This window comes from Chionomys nivalis, chromosome 3, assembly GCF_950005125.1.
Source record: "Chionomys nivalis chromosome 3, mChiNiv1.1, whole genome shotgun sequence".
Lineage (NCBI taxonomy): Eukaryota > Metazoa > Chordata > Mammalia > Rodentia > Cricetidae > Chionomys > Chionomys nivalis.
The window spans coordinates 62,162,661-62,180,307 of record NC_080088.1 but is presented as its reverse complement, the minus strand read 5'-3'; the positions used below and the strand labels follow the sequence as shown (position 1 = coordinate 62,180,307).

At 42.1% G+C, this 17,647-nt stretch overlaps 1 protein-coding gene across 2 annotated transcripts in view; it reads left to right on the top strand.

Annotated features, from left to right (window-relative positions):
* The window catches only part of Pcyt1a (phosphate cytidylyltransferase 1A, choline), a 48,804-nt gene that overhangs the window by 11,766 nt on the left and 19,391 nt on the right, over positions 1-17,647 (top strand). For both annotated transcript variants that reach the window (XM_057765246.1, XM_057765247.1), the window contains exons 2-3: positions 8,995-9,121; positions 11,779-11,878. In XM_057765246.1, coding sequence (XP_057621229.1) covers positions 9,005-9,121; positions 11,779-11,878 — 217 coding nt within the window. In that variant the 5' untranslated portion in view covers positions 8,995-9,004. The remainder of the gene's footprint in view (positions 1-8,994; positions 9,122-11,778; positions 11,879-17,647) is intronic.

Here is a 17,647-nt window from a genome sequence, read left to right as displayed (position 1 = left end):
GCATAGGTCAAAGGGTTGTGAACACTAAGAGTATTAATAATTTTAAAGTGCTATATGAATGCTTACTATTAGTAAGATTTTTTCTTTTCATAACAGCACCAAGCCGGAGCAGTGGTTTTGAAATGGGATATACCCTCCCCTCGATCACCTCAGGGCTCCTCTAGTAAGAGCCGTCATCAGGTCCTGGAGAAAGGGCTCAGCAACTGAAACACTTGTTATGCAATCTGTAACTGCTGCTCTGAGGGTTTCAGCAACCCCTGCTAGCTTCTATATGAGCGCCTCCCCCCCTTACACACACACAGACGCACACACACAACACACGTAAATATTAACAAGAAGATAGGCCATTACTAGATGGAGGCCTTTAAACCTGCAAATTCAGGTGCAAACCTGTGAACTAAAAAGCTTCTTTATAAATTAGTTGGTTTCATTGTAGTAATATAAAATGGGCTAAAATACAGAAAACTGATATGGAAGAGTGAGCTTGCTGATGTTAGATTGTGGACACTGCCCTGTAGAGGGGATCCATGTTTTATATACTGCCAAGTACTGTCCTCAAGCTGGTTAGTAGGTAGGAGCCACTTCAAAGGAACGAAAGGACTCACTTCCTAAACTACTGCCTTGTATCCTATCTAGTACCCTCACAAATCTGAACTTAGAGAGATCTTTGCTTTAAAGTGTAGGAAAGTAAGAAATTTCCTTTGTCCTGGGTGGGTTGTTTGGGTCTCTACCTCCTCAGTATCCCCTCTGCAAGTGGGTGTTGTTACTACAGGATATTTCTCTGAGAATCCTTCTCAATGAATCCCTACAACATCTAAAAAGAAATGTATTTTTTAAAGTTTATTATTCTCAACTGGGCAGTGGTGGTACATGCCTTTAATCCCAGCAGTTGGGAGACAGAGGCAGGAGGATCTCTGAGTTCAAGGCCAGTCTGGTCTACAGAGCTAGTTTCAGGACAACCAGGACTACACAGAGAAACCCTGTCTTGAAAAATCAAAAAGAAAGAAAGAGAGAGAAAGAGAAAGGAAGGAAGGAGAGAGAAAAAGAGAAAAGAAGAGGACGAGGAGGAGGAGGACGAGGAGGAGGAGAAGAAGAGGAAGAGGAAGAAGAAGAAGAAGAAGAAGAAGAAGAAGAAGAAGAAGAAGAAGAAGAAGAAGAAGAAGAAGAAGAAGAAGAAGAAGAAGAAGAAGAAGAAGAAGAAGAAAGAAAGAAAGAAAGAAAAGAAGGAAGGTAGTAACTAAGACAACCACTGAGCTATCTCTCCATCTCCTGGTAGAAGGGATTTTAGAACAGCAAAGTATCCAGGCTGAGAAGCAGGTATTATGGGTTATTTTTTTACCCAGATTTACAAGGAGACTGAGGAGCAAAGGAATCAAGGTTGAGATTTGGAAGATTAGCAGACAGAGGAGCTGAGAAAGGTCATAGAAGGTATTCGGGTGGAAGCCTCACCCCAGCCCCTGGCATTCATATACCCAGTGTTTGGGTAGAAGTTCCACCCCAAGCCTTGTCCCATGGGAGTTGCCTCAGTCCAGACTCCACCCCCAGAAAGCCCACCAAACAATGACCCCTCCCCAGAGATAGTCAAGACCATTCCCATAGGGTATTTAAACTGTCTCCCAGAGAGCAGACTCGTGATTTTCCAGTCTTCCTTTCCCTTCTCCTCTCTGGGGAGCTGGGAAGTCATCTGGGAGTGTGGCATCCACTAAACCTGGGCCTTCTCTTATTCAGTTTGATTTGGTCTGATTTGGATTATTGTGTCGTCAGAGAGGCTTATTGGGGTGCAGAAACTTTTCAGAAGGATGCATCCAGGAAGCTGTGTGCCAGAGAGTGGTATTGGCTTAGCACTGGGATGGTTGGAAAAGATGTGTAGTGTAGATCAGAAATCAGCTTATTCTCCCATCACAGGCACAGAGAACTTGCAGAACAGAATTATTTCAGCACGTGCCTTGGGGAGGAGGTACCTTAGGTTCATTTCCCTGTTTCAGACTGGCCAGGCACTTTGTGGCTGCAGCGTGAGTCACTTGGGTCTAGGTACAGCTTTACTTGGGGGTCTGTGTACTGAGAATGCAGACCTGCAGAATGCAAGAGCTAAGGAGTCATGGTGGCTTCTACCCAGCTTTCAAAGGAAAACCTAGGAAGCAAGGCAGAGTTTCTCACGGGATAGGAACTTTTTTAGAGAGCCCAGATACACTGTTTCTATGTTGTCAGGCATGTTGAGACCCCAGAAAGGTACAGCTATCAGCAGTGTGAAGTGTGTGCCAGGCAGAGCTTCGGGCAGCGTGGAAAAGCAGCCCCAGGTGATAAGCAGAAGTCTTGGGGACTCACTTCTCAGCAAATGTGTAAAAGATGCTAGGCTTGCATTTCTTCAGTTAGAGTCTTTGCTGGGTTTCAGACTTTGCTTTGGACTGGGTGATCCTTTCTGGTTGTCTCTAGCCTTATATTGGATAAGGAATATCTATTCTAGTCCTGACCCACCATTTTATCCTGGAGGTATGTAACTCACTTATTGTTTTTCAAGGAATCAGAAATAGAAGTGGTTGCCTTGATATGTCAGATGAGACTCTGGCCTTTTGAGCGCCACTGGAACCTGTTATGTCCTTGGCTGTGGGATGGACTGAAAGCATTTTTGCACTGTGAGGTGATAGGGCTATGGACCGACGTGACTACAGTCTTGAATTGTAGCCACCATGATTGTTTTACTAAGTAATCATAGCTATTTTTTTGGCATATTTCCCCAGCAAACCATAAATGGATAAAATCACTACATGTAGCAATTTATCATAGGACCCCTGATCCAGGATTGCTCTTGACTCCTTAGTATTATCTTAAGATAAAGCGGGTACATTCCAGCCATGATAGTCATTTTTGTCCTGACCTATAAATAAACACATCCCTTTGACCCAAATTGCAGGCTCTAACTGGACTTGATACTGTTTATGACCAAACTTCCATCAGTAAGTCCTCCAGTAAGTTGTGTTCTGTATAGCTTAGGTCTGTTCTGCCCTTATTGTATGAGTGTAGTGGGACTTCTAAGAGATGGAGCTTAATAGGAGGTTTCCAGGGCTCCACCCTTCAGTAGGTGTTAAGGTAGGTTTATGGGACCCAGAGTCAGTCTGTCTGTCTGTCTGTCTATCACATTAGTTATTTGAGACAAAGTCTCTCTATGTAGTCCTGGCTGTCCTGGAACTCAAACTTGAAATTGCCTATCACTGGGATTAAAAGCATACACCACCACACCCAGCCTTACAGTTATATATATTTTGATATATTTTATTGGCATTATCAAAAGTTATCCTTGAAGATATGAAATTATTCAGAAATCATGTTCTCGGCTTGCTTATATGTTGGCACTATGCAATAATTAAAATATCAACTGTGTCATAAAATGTATGGGAAGTTAGTATGTTAACACTATTTTATTTCAAACTGTAGAACCGTTCATTCCATTTATTTTTTTAATTCTACTTTTCTTTAATTTTTTAAAAAATATTTATTTATTTATTTACTTATTGTGTATGTAATATTCTGTCTGTGTGTATGCCTGCAGGCCAGCAGAGGACACCAGACCCCCTTACAGATGGTTGTGAGCCATCATGTGGTTGCTGGGAATTGAACTCAGGACCTTTGGAAGAGCAGGCAATGCTCTTAACCTCTGAGCCATCTCTCCAGCCCCTTTTCTTTAATATTGAAGAAGAAAAGTCTTGCAGAAAAAACAGCAGCAGCAGCAACAACAACAACCAATTTCTAATATGCAGGCCTTCAATACTACTGACTAATTACATTTCTTTTTATTACTTTATTAATAGTAGGAATCAAAATTTCCACTTCCTCCCCTCCCCTCGCTTCCCTCCCGCTCCCCCACTCACCCTCCTCCCCTCCCCCTCCAGTCCTAAGAGAGGGCAGGGTACCCTGCCCTGTGGGAAATCTAAGCCCCCCCCCCCTCGGCTCCATCCAGGCCTAGGAAGGTGTGCATCCAATTAGACTAGGATCCCAAAAAACCAGTACATGCAGTAGAGACAAATCCCAGTGCCTCAGTTATATTTTTTAAAGTTGTATTTTAATTTTTAAATTTATTTTTATTATTTTAATTATGTATATGTGTGTGTGTGGTGGGTGTGTTCATGTGAGTGTAGTGTGAAAGAGACCAGAAGCATAAGATTCCTCCGGAGCTGGAGTTCCCAAAAGTTATTAGCTGCCCGTGTGGGTCCTGGGCTCTGAACTGGGGTCCTCTGGAAGAGCAGTCTGCCTTCTCAGTTACTGAGCCATCCTCCATCCCCTGTGCAGTTTAATGTATGTCAATTATACCTCAAGAGTGTAAAAATATGGCATGCATTATATAGCAACTCTATGTGCATTCGTCATATAGCACATGAGCATGCGTTATGCAGCGCATGTTAGGAGTCAACAAATTGGGATTAAGAAGGAACTCCAGAGATGATCTCATTTGAGGGCTGATCTGTTCAGGAAACTGTAGAGATATTTGTTTTTTAAATAAAACATTTTATTTTTGAAAAGAAAAGCTTATGGAAAAGTTGCAGGAACACTAAGATGAACTTTCTCGTGCTAAATCTAGGGTCATACTTTGCTGTTTTCCTCAGTGTGGGATCCAGCACAGGGCCTTGTGACTGGTGGGCAAGTGCTCTACTGAGTTACACTTAAGCTCCGCTTTTAAAATATATATTATGACATTTTCCTTGTTTTCCCTTCTTCTATTTGTGTTGGGGAAAAATCATAAAAAGGAAAGCTAATCACAAAGTTCCTGAATATTAAGATAAAATCCCATATTCCTCACCTAGATTCATGTGTTGCAAATATTTTGCCATTGTCAAAAAATAATATTTTCTTTTTTCCCCTTCCTCTTTCTCCTTGTACCTAGAGTAAGTTGTAGATATGACTTTGTTTCAGGAAGCTTCAATGTATGTCTCCTAAAAACAAGTACTGCGTGACAGCACAATCAACAGTTTTGGAAAATTAGTTCTCAGCTTTTCATTGTTTCTCGTGACCAACAGTTTTTGAAGATTAGGCTCCTTGTGGGACGTCTTCAGTGGGAGCTTGTTAGCTTGTTTCCTCCTGACACGCTGTGTGGCTGGTGTGTCCTTAGCACCTCATAGTAGACGAGTGATTATGGGTGGTTTCATGGCATGACACCCCCCCACTGCTATCAAGGTAACCCTTTTCCATTTGTAATTAATAATTAATCTACGGAGAGGCGTTTTGACATTGTGTAAATATCTTGTTCCTCATCAAACTGTCACATGATAGGTTTGGAATTCTTTATCAAACATTCTGAAGGTGGAACCTAGAAATGATAGGATTAAAGGGTAGATTATTGACTCTACTTTTTTTTTTTTTTTTTGGTTTTTCGAGACAGGGTTTCTCTGTTGTTTTGGAGCCTGTCCTGGAACTAGCTCTTGTAGACCAGGCTGGTCTCGAACTCACAGAGATCCGCCTGCCTCTGCCTCCCAAGTGCTGGGATTAAAGGCGTGCGCCACCACCGCCCGGCATATTGACTCTACTTTTAAGCCAAAAAAGCAACAACTAGTCTTAAATATTTTACATTGGTATGGATTTTTGAATATTGATACAAATCTGAAGTTATTTTTGTTAGAACATATTGAATATATGTTTCTACTCTTTTTAAAAGTATTATACCTATGTGGCTCATCTAACAATGTAATGTAAATTTCTAGTCCTTGAAAGTTATTATTGAAAACTATTTAGGATAATAAAGAAATATAGGTTGGTAATCACCTATTACAATTAAACCTATAGTCATGTTAAGTATGTTTTCAAGGCCATACAGAGATATTTAAATAAGCAAGTTATCTTCAAACACTTCAGAGATCTACAGAATATGACATTTAAGATGTTTTAATATCATAGATTTTTTTTTTTTTTTTTTTGACAATGAGACATGTCTGCTCCTGGTAGCCCCAATCTACTTCAGGGAAGATAATGGGCATCAAAGACTCTCCATATGGAGTTTGCTTTCTTCATGGCAAAAGTTAGCCACTGGGTAAGAAACTGCCCTTGCCTGGACAGCTGACAGTATGCTGTCCAAACTGGACAAGTAGGACACAAAAGATAATGACTGCCGAACTTTGCCATGACAAGGTAGGGCAGTCCTTCAAAATCCTTGCTTCTCAGAAAAGTCTGTCAGATATACTAGGCCTGTAGACCAAAGATGGATGCCCCATTGTTACATAATTACTTTGTTACTTTGGGTGACTGTCAAGGCAGCCAGATATCTATGTTGTTGGTAACATTTCACCCTTCTGGAATCCTTAAAGAAGTTGAAGACTAGATAGTCATAAAGTTTTCCCTAGTTGTAATAAAAGGTATAAAACTTTAGACTCATGGGGATAAATAATAGAGTATTTTTTTTAATTTGCCAAATACAAATGGATTGGGTATTGTTAACTATAATTCTTACTTAAGAACTGTTTTGTTGTATATAATTTTACTATTTAATTAGACAAAAGGGGGAAATATGGAGTTTTCTTCTTTACACTGTGTGAATATATGTTGCTCTGATTGATTTAATAAAGCTGACTGGCCAATAGCTGGACAGGATAAGGTTGAGGGGAGAATCAGACTAAGGACACTGGGAAGAAGGGCAGAGTTAGAGGAGTTGCAAGCCAGACATGGAGAAGAAGCAGGAAGTGCAAGAAAAAAAAGAGGTAACGCCACGTGGCAGAATATAGATTAATATAAATGGGTTAATTTAAGTTGTGCGAGTTAGCTAGTAATCAGCCTGAGCTACTGGCCTCGCATTTATAACTAATAAGTCCCTGAGTGGTTATTTGGGGATGTCTGCCAAGACAGAAAAACTGCCTGCAGGAATGCTGCATGTGGCTTCCATGTATCAATTGGTAAAATAGTGGCTACCTGCATTTAACTTTGCTACATTTACTTATTTCTTTGCTTCCTCATTTTTTTATGGGAGGCATGTGCATATGTGGCGGTCAAAGGACAACTTACAGTAATCAGTTGTCTCCTTCCACGGTATAGATCCTTGATATGGAATTTAGGTCATCAGACTTGGCAGTGGGAGCTTTTTCTCACTAAGCCACCTCACCAGCCTGTATTATATTTTAATTTTCTTGCACTTCCTGCTTCTCCATGTAATTGTGTGTTTGTGGTGCTGGAAATTGAACTGAGTGCTTTTGCATGGTAGACAAGTCTACCACTGGGCTACATTTCCAGCCTTTCCTTTTGTGAGACAAGATCTTGCTATATAACTCAGACCGACATGGAACTTGCCGTATAGGCTAGGAGGCCGGCCTCGAACTCATCATTCGCCAGCCGTTGCCACCCAAGTATTGAGAGAGCAGCTTCTAAAAGAGCCCTGTGATGGGAAGGTCTTAGCAAGCCTGTCAGATGAGTGCATAGTTAGAGGTTAATTGTTAACTGGAAGTACTTCGCGTTGCTGACATTTCACCTTCTTCCAGGCCAGTTTGTTTGTGATGAAAGGCAGTTTCTGGGCGGTGCTCCTGTCAGTCTAGACTGCTATCTCTCTGTGTCAGGCTCCTGCTCAGCCATGACTCACAGGGCGTTGTCACTTCAGCAGGTTTTTGTAGATCTTGACACATTTCCACATGAGCCTGAGCTGGAGGGAGGAAAGTGAAGCACAGCTGCAGGGCATCTGGTCAGGACAGCTCTCAAGAGGTTTACAGGAGGCATCCAGGCAAAGAGGGACGCCTCGTTCCCTGTCTTCTTCTATTCAGCGATTTTCCACTGTGCCATTCTTTATCATAGGCAGAAGTGACAGTTGATCATAGAGCTTCCTCTATCCCCAGTTTCTGGATGGTGCCTAATAATTTTCATTCAAAAGAAGTTTGTTGCTTCATGCAGACTGTATTACCCAAGAAAATGTAAATTTGGGGCTAACAGGTTGGTTCGTCAGATAAAGGCACTTGTCACCAGACTTGACAACTTGAGTCCAATCCCCAGAACTTGTGTGGTAGAAAGAGGGAGCTAGCGCCCACAAGTTGTCCTTTGACTTCCCCCCTCCTCCACATATATGTACACATGCACACACACACACAAATGTAGTAAAGTTTTATAATGCAGCTGTTCCCACTGGGACTGGAGAGGTAGACAAGCCCACATCTAAACAGGACATCGGTTGTTCTGACTCTCAGGGAGGTGTTAGATACTTCCTGCTAAATTAGACAGAAAAGTGAGTTTTCTATTAGAGAGAGAGATTCTGTGTGTTTATCAGTTGAGAATTCTGAGCCAGCTTTAGGTGGTGGCCCTGAAAGAAGAAGAAATGGCATGGTGACTCACAACCGTGATCCAATGCCAGAAGGCTGAGGCAAGAGCACTTTACCAAAGACAGCTTTTCCCATTGCACCTGCTATGTTTCTCTGATAGATGCAGAGTTAGATAAGCTGGGGGTGGTAATGCCTGCCTGTAATTCCAGCATTTGGAAGGTAGAGGCAGCAAGTGCCTCACAAGTAGGAGGCCACCCTGTGTTCTAGGCCAGCCAGTGCTCATGAGACCCTGTCTTAACTTCCCAATCCCCTCATATACATCAGAATCAAACCAAACAAAAAGTCTGTATAGGTTACCCATTCCCAGTCTGCTAAAATACTTTAGATTTCACGGTATTTGTATTTCAGGTTAGGAATTTGTAATCAGTAAAGTCTAAGTGTGTATTCCCAAATCCCAAAAGATGGGAATCTGACAGCCCTGGTTGCAGGCACTTCAGCTAACTTGATGTGGATAGGAGTCTTCCTCAGCCAAGTCTCTCAAGCCCTCTGCACACAGTCAAGACAGGGAAAGGGCAGTGTGTGGGCTGCAGTGCTGGGGAGTGAGTTTCAGGGCAGGAGATGAACTGTGGCCATTGTTCACAGTGGTGTTTTCTGCATTTCTTTATTGCCGTTGGCTCATCTTGGTGAAAGGTATGCTCTGTAATTACTGGTTTGCTGAGTGCATTTGTGTCTCTCAAATACTGGTTCAGACATTTTCTGCATTTTTTTTTTTGAGCAGTTAAAAGAAAATGGATGCACAGAGTTCAGCTAAAGTCAATTCGAGGAAGAGGAGGAAAGAGGCACCTGGCCCTAATGGAGCAACAGAGGAAGATGGCATTCCTTCAAAAGTGCAGCACTGCTCGGTCGTAAGTGAAGAACTGTGGCCGGGAGCACCTGGGGATGGAGGTAGACAGCGGTGGAGCACGGACACTGGTGTTAGTGCTCTAGGTAGCGTGAATGGTGAAGGATGGTGAAGGATGGTGTGCTTTCTTGCCACCTTATGAATCACAGCTCAGTCATAGAAGCTTTACATGGACATTGAAAAGAATGACTAGGATAATTTGGAAGACATACAAGTATCAAGCCAAAACTCAAGTTTGTAGTAACAAAATAGGGACATTTCAGTGTCTGCAGTAATTGGGTGTGGGTATCGTTTCACGGTGTCAGTGTCCCGTGTCCTCCTGTCCTCTCTGTGTCATTTCTACACTTCACTGGCTCCTTTGTACACCTCCATCTCTGTTCTTCCTAGACTATCTATCGCCAAACCTTAGATGAATTAGACCCATTTCAAACTTCCTCTCTCTCTCTCTCTCTCTCTTAAAAAACAAATGATTCACTGGGCGTGGTGGTTGCACACTGGAGGCAGAGGCAGGCAGATCTCTGAGTTTATTGCCAGCCTAGTCTACAGAGCAAGTTCCAGGACAGCCAGAGCTACACAGAGAATCCCTATCTCTTATAACCAAAAATAAGTAAATCAATCAACCACAAAATTATTCATAAAAATTAAAATTTAGCCTATCTAAATATATTTCACTCATAAATATATGTGGTATGTATGTATGTGTAAGTAAAGCACCTAAACTGAGGAAAAGCCAGGGTTCTGCTTGTGACTAAGGTTCCACAGTCCCTTTTCAGCCAACACATATTGAGAACCCCTGGGTACCAGCTGCTGCTATTGAGATTGCAAAGATGAGGCTATGACCCGGTTGTGGTAAATCTGAACAGTCTAGGCTGAGCCAGGAGGATTTAAGAAACTGGGCTATATAGTTCATGGCCAGCCTTTGTTTCAAAAACAAAACCAGCAACATTAACAACAACAAAGGCAAGAAAAGGAGACAGTCACAAATCATATATAGATGAAAAGTATCAGCTAGAAGGAAACTGAAGGTACCAAGAAGTTAACATTAACTGAGGGGTGGGCAAGTAATTTGTTCTGACCCATGGCCCACAGACCATGTGTGGCCAAGGAGAGCTATGGGGCAGCCCAGCACACTTAACCTGGGGCTGGAAAGATGGTCAGTGGTTACGGGCACTGGCTTAACTCTCAGCATCCATGTGGTGACTCACAACCAACTGTAACTCCAGTTCCACGGCATCTGATGCCCTCCTTTGACCTCTGCCAACACCAGGCATATAAGCTGCACACAAACATATGTGCAAGCAAAACACCCATACACGAAATAAAAATAAAAAGCCTTGAGGGGCTGGAGACGGCTCAGTGCTTGAGAGCACTGACTGCTCTTCCAGAGGACCTAGGTTCAATTCCCAGCACACACATGGCAGCTCACACCTGTTTGTAACTCCAGTCCCAGGGCTTCTGACACCCTCATGCAGATATGCCAATGAATACAATATATATATATATATATATATATTGTGTGTGTGTGTGTGCCTCATCAAAATAGTGAATTAATTTTTTTTTTATTTGGGACATTTCCCCCCCTCCCTCCCTCCCTTGTCATTGCACAGCCCTTGAGTACGAACTCTGTAAATGATAACTCGTCACTGCACAATGTCAAAAGATTGAACGTCCTGTAGGGGATAGAAACTCGCCGCTCCATTGTTCTCATCTCTTTCTCTAGAGCCTTTCCCCTGGCATTATGAAAATAATGATTATTCTGCAAGGACCTGGTTTTATTATGTAGACTGTTTGGGCAAAAGAGAATTGCTCTGTGGCTACCAGAAACCTGTGCTAATGAATACTCAGAGATAGGACAAGGAAGAGCAGTAGTAGGAAGCTGCTGAAGTTTAGGTTCATGTTGATGTTGCCACAGGTCAAACCCAGGGCACAGTTCAACATGTGTGTGTGTGTGTGTCCATCCCATTTGAAGTGTTCCTTCATGCTCCCTGCCATTCAGTCTCCCTAGCCAAATTTTAATAAAGCATTTATATGAAGCAAGTAGAAAGCTTGCGTTTACACTGCACTCAGATAAAAGACCAGATCTTGTGAGCATTGAAAGGCTGTATCAGTGGTGTGCTGGAGACACTTACTAAATAGTCAGAAAATTCATTAGTTGATTAAACCATTGATTGCTTGGAACACTACTTGTCAAAGCCAGACAAAACACCACAAGGAAACTGCAACTTAAAGTCTCTCAAACTGAGATGCAAAAAACCCTTAATAATATATTAGCAGATTGAATCCATGAACAAAGCCTAGGCAAGCACTATGCTGTCTCCACAAGGCTGCAAGATGGATTTAAAAGAACACACCATAATTAATCAATGAAGGAAAGAATAAGCATGATTATTTCAGTAGTCCCAGTTTCTTGGAACTGAGCTTAGGTTCCTAGTCAGATTGCTCAGTTTTATCCTGAAACCACCGGAAAGACATTTGCTCTCCATGCTGTGGTTTATTCAGTCCGAAGAAGGTTTTCACTTTGGAGCACTTTCCCCCTTTTCGGTGTTAATAGAGTTTCCGTCACATCGTGGAATAACTGTCTATTCTTTAAAGCTGTGCTGTTTTGAGCACTTGAGTGTACACCTTGCATCTGACTTAACTTCCTGTCATGTTCTTGTTCAGGGCTTACGGCAGCCAGCTCCTTTTTCTGATGAAATTGAAGTTGACTTTAGTAAGCCCTATGTCAGGGTAACGATGGAAGAAGCCTGCAGAGGAACTCCTTGTAAGTAACCGCTTAACTGTTTTGTTTGCTACAGTCTTTAGCGTGCTAGTCTGCCGCAGTGTTCTGTTGCAGAGGATAGCCTCATTCTATAAAATCGTAAACGTTTTTCCTTGTTACACATTTATTCCCTGGATTGTTGGCATTGCTGTCATGAAACAGAAGACAAAACCAAATAAAAAACCAAACCACAACAAAACCCTCACAACTATTTAGTCTGATGTCTAAGAATGTCACTCATTGGTCGGGTGCCGCTTAGCACGCTCAAGTTCTTGGGTTTGGTCCCCATTGTGGCAGGAAAGGAAAGATAGATGTTAGCTCTAGCTGGGTTGTGATCTTGTTTGTTTTGTGGTACAGGGAAGTCAAACCTAGAGCCTTGCTCATGATTGACAAGTATTCTATCTACTCAGCTGTACTTCTTGCCCTATGATGGTGTCTATTTATATAAATACTGAAATATTTAATGTATCAAACTGTCATATATTTTTCCTAGCCTCAGAATTTTCTCTGTAATTCTTTCTCATAGTATCAATCAACTATGATGTTCCTGATTGATGGAAGACAAAAACATCTCATTGGGAAAGATTCATCACTTAATTTTATCTTTAATGATATAATTATATGCTTTTTAAAATGCTTGCTTTATTATTTTGAATGCCCATTTTCTTTATTTATAGGTTTAATATATATCATTAGTTAACAATTTTGGCCAAGTAGTTTTTTTAGTGAGCACTCATGTGCGTGCATGTGTATACACATGTGTGAGTGTGCATACTGATTGTGTATGTGTGTGTGTGATTCTGTGTATATGTGGGCTTGTGTGCCACAGCACGTGTGGAAGTCAGGAAATGACTGAGTTCTTTCCTACTGTCTCCTCATGGGTTCTGAAGATCAAATGCCTGTCACCAGACTTGTATGACAAGAGCTTTTACTTGTTGAACTGTGTCATTGGCCCCTGATAATTATTAATATATGTTCTGGGGACTCTTCTGCTTTGGACAGTTGGTTTTGGGGATCGCCATAAATAGAAGCACCCAGGTGTATGGTGGCACACCTGTAACCTCAGCTCGGGAGTGGAGGCAGGAAGATCATTTCAGCTCGCTTTTGGCTACCACTAGAAAATTTGAGGCCAGCTTGAAGTTGAGACCCTTGTCTCAAAATACCACCCACCTTGGGCTTAGATGACTCACCCATTAACTCCAGCTTCAAGGGCTTGACACCCTTTCTGTCCTCTGTGGGTATTGCATGAACAAGATACACAGACATATATGCAGGCAAAATATACTCCCCCCCCCACACCAAAAAACCAAAACCAGAAAAACAAACCCAGTACAACAACCCAAAACCAAAATAAACCACCTACCCTCACAAACAAATGAAAGCCCTCATAAGCGTTCACTGTAAGTACTACCACAGGCAGGTATTCTTTCCTTCTTGTCTATAAATCCTCCATTCTCTTTTCTTTTTTCTACTCCTTTATCAGCTCTGATAAGTATTCTGTCTACTCTACAAATATAGGGCTGGACTTAGCTCTAGGCAAGCACAGAGTAAGAGGCCATTACAACCACAGCACATTCTCCTACAGACGTAATGTGTTTATGAATCTTACCCCCTCATCCTCCCCCCCACCCATTGACCTGGAACTCATAAAGACCTTCTACCTCTGCTACTCCACCTCTGCTGGCTGTGACTGCTTCTGGTTTTGTTTGTTTGTTTGTTTTGGGCAGGGTCTCTTCTGTAGCTCTGGCTGTCCTGGAACTCTTTCTGGATCAGACTGGACTCAAACTCACAGAAATCCACCTGCTTCTGCCTCCCAAGTGCTGAGATTAAAGGTGTGCACTGTGATTACTTCTTAATTGTGCTTGTTTGTTTCCTTCTAAGTGAAGAGTAGTAAAATACAGCTATACCGGCTGCTGGGCAATGTCGATGTCTAGGAATCCCAAGACCCTTTGACCATGTTAGGCTGTGTAAATTATTATGATCCCGGGCTGGAGAGATGGCTCAGTGGTTAAGAGCATTGCCTGCTCTTCTAAAGGTCCTGAGTTCAATTCCCAGCAACCACATGGTGGCTCACAACCATCTGTAATGAGGTCTGATTCCTTCTTCTGGCCTACAGACATACACACAGACAGAATATTGTATGCATAATAAATAAATATTTAAAAAAAAATTATTATGATCCCTAGATTCCTAAGACAACAAAAATCTAATTCCTGAGAACTTGTTTCCTGCAAAATATTTAGACATGGCTCACGTTGATTGCAGCCTTTCTATTCATGAAGTAAATTTAATTTATTTAGTTATTGGGACAGATTTTCACTATTGTAGCCTCTTAGATTTTTAAAATTACATTTATGTACTTATTTATATGTATATGACACAGTATACATGTTGAGGTCAGGGACAACTTTCAATAGTTGGTTTTCTTCTACCATAAGTCTTGGGAATTGAACTCAGATAGGCAGGCCTGGAGGTCAGATTTCAAAATGCCGACAGACAGTTCACATTTCACAGTCAGCCGTAGTAGCAGAACTTGTAGTCCACAGCTCTATGCACTGTGTAATGACACATTCAGAATTTCACTTTGCTCAGGTCTGTTCGCAGTTCTGCGGTTTGTTGTTAGTATCCGCGCATCACTGTGGTGCATCAGAAACCGACAAGAAAAGTAGTGGTGTGCTGAGGGAGAGCTCAGGGAGAGCATGGGCTTAGCATGCCTGAGACCTGAAGTCCGTGTTTAGGAAGAAAAGAGAAGAAAATGTGCTACAGTATTTCCAGGTTTTGAATCTTTTAATAGATAAACACTGATGATTTTAATTATTTAAAAGTTTTAGAAAAATATACTTTTTTTTTTTTTTTTTTCGAGACAGGGTTTCTCTGCATAGCTCTGACTGTCCTGGAACTCATTCTGCAGACGAGGCTAGCCTCGAACTAATAGAAATCTTCCTGTCTCCATCTCCTGAGTGCTGGGATTAAAGGCGTGAGTCAGCACCACCAGTGCAGGATATAATTTCTAATAATGCTTGAGATTATCTTCATTATATATATGAAAAAATTAAGAAAGCAGATAAGGTCAACAGAAAATAAGAAGTAAGCCAGCTCTCCAGTGGGAGATAGTAAGTGCTGCAGTGGAGGCTAAAGCCTAGACCCTTCGTCTCGGTCTTCTCCACAGCCGAGAGGCGCTGCTCTTTGTGGGCGTTATGCTAAGCAATGAGAGGGGGCTTTGATGAAATTACTGCATCTTATTTTTTATTAGTCTTTTTATGTGTGGGTGTTTTGCCTACATGTGTGTATGCCCACCATGTATATGCCTGGTGTCAGAGAAGGCCAGAAGAGGGCATTGGATCCCTGAGACCTGGAGTAACAGGTGGTAGCAAGCTGCCGCATAGATGCTGGGAACTGAATTTCAGTCCTCAGAGAGAGCCACAAGTTTGGGGGTTTAGCGAGCTCTTCTGTAAAGTTGGCCAACTAGTTTGACCTCTTGTTTTTTTCTCGCATCTTCCTCTTGCTGTATCTTTTCTTTTTTTTTTTTTTTTTATTTATTTATTATGTATACAATATTCTGTCTACATGTATGGCTGCAGGCCAGAAGAGGGCACCAGACCTCATTACAGATGGTTGTGAGCCACCACGTGGTTGCTGGGAATTGAACTCAGGACCTTTGGAAGAGCAGTCAATGCTCTTAACTGCTGAGCCATCTCTCCAGCCCCTGCTGTATCTTTTCTTATGTTAGATAAGAATATATTTGTGTCAATGTAGGACAAGGAATAAAACACAAAAGGCCCTTGTGCCAGTCAGGGAATTCTAATAACTGACACAGAAATATTTCCTTCCTGTTCATCTCCCCAAGGTTTTCACTAGGAAACTTAAGGGAGCCTAAGAGGGAGGCTGTGCACCATAGAACAGAAGTCTTTAGTCAGAGGCAGAGCTATGGTAGCAGGTGAGCTCACCTTCAGGCATCTATTGGGAGATGGTGAAGCAGCAGTGGGTTTAACAGGGATCAAAGGCGGGGCTTCCAGGACAGTGTCTGAGAGGCTGTCTCAGCAGACAGTGAATTGAGCCTGGCTTGAGAGGGTGTTTCAGCAGACAGTGAATTGAGCCTGGCTCAGCTTACTTAGCCAGAGTAATGCAGCCACCTTTTTTATAACCCAGAGGGCGAGGGCGAGAGGAGGTTGCTCTTAGTAAGCTGAGACGGTTGCCAATCGGGGTGTGCTTTATTTGGTTAAAGAATTTTTGGTGCTTGCTTTTCCCAAGACCTGTGCAACAGTGGCTCCTGCTGACCACTTGGTTAAAATAGCAGTCTGTGTTACCGAACACTGGAGGTGAGGTCTCAGCACACTGAGCTGTCAATGGCCGGGAAGGATGCTGTAGAGGTAACAGGACACATGGGGGTGTAGGTTGGCTGGAGAAAGGTTCCGTGATGGTTTACTGTGCTGGCAAGCAACTTCCTTCAGTAACGTTAGCTCTTCCACTCTCTGGACAGTGTGATTCCTCGGTCAGGCTGCCCTTGTTTTGCCCTGGCTATACTGTAATATGTTCATAGCTTTTACAGTCTTCTAGCCTTTACCTTTTGGGATCAAGTGAAGCCCCTTTAGCCTTGCTTGGGAAAATCCAGTGTTAGTTTCCTTAATTAGTTCAAGGATTAAGATTGTATATGTTTGATTTTTTTTTTTTAATTTTTGCTTGTTTGGTTTTGTGACAGGGTTTCTCTATATAGACCTGGCTGTCCTGGAACTCACTCTGTAGACCAGGCTGGCCTTGAACTCATATCCTCCTACCTCTGCCTCCCAAGTGCTGGGATTAAAGGTGAGTGCCACCACTGCCCAGCTGATTGTACAACTCATGTTTTATTTTACTTTGTCCTATAGATGAATAAACTTAGGCTTAAAGAGGAAGGTAACTGATTGACAACTTGAGTTAACCCTTATATTATAGAACAGTATTAATATATGTCTTACAATATTAAATATATTATAGGATAAAGGTATAACTCAGTGATAAAGCAGGCACAGGAATTCTTGGGTTTAATTCTTAGCACCAAAGGAAAACTGCCCGTTCTATTATTTTTCATCATATTAATGTTTTACTTTATTCCAAAATTTTGGGCTAGCAAATGGCTCAGTGGTAAAGGAGCCTGCTTCCCAGACTGACAGCCTGAGTTCACGCCCAGAGCCTCCGTAGTGGCTCCCCTGCTCCTTGTCCGCTGTTGTCTACATGTCACGTGGCATTCTTGTATGTGCTCACTCTCTCTTTCTGTGTCATACACATGCATACATACTAGATAAAAGCTTAAATAATACAAGCAAAAATGTGTTTCCTGTATTGTAAAATGAATACGTCTTGATGATATGACAACGGGAACCATCTTTCCTTTCCAGAGGTCCTGAGTGCAATTCCCAGCAACCACATGGTGGCTCATAACCATCTGTAATGAGATCTAGTGCCCTCTGCTGGCGTGTAGGCACACATGCAGCCAGAACATTGTATACATAATAAATAAATAAATCTTAAAAAAAAATAAATGCACCACTGTGCCTACTAGTATTAATTTTCTTTTTGTTAAATATTTGTTTATTATGTATACAATATTCTGTCTGTGTGTATGTCTGCAGGCCAGAAGAGGGCACCAGACCTCATTACAGATGATTGTGAGCCACCATGTGGTTGCTGGGACTTGAACTCAGGACCTTTGGAAGAGTAGGCAATGCTCTTAACCTCTGAGCCATCTCTCCAGCCCCTAGGATTAATTTTCAAAGCAAAGCGTTAGTTATTAAC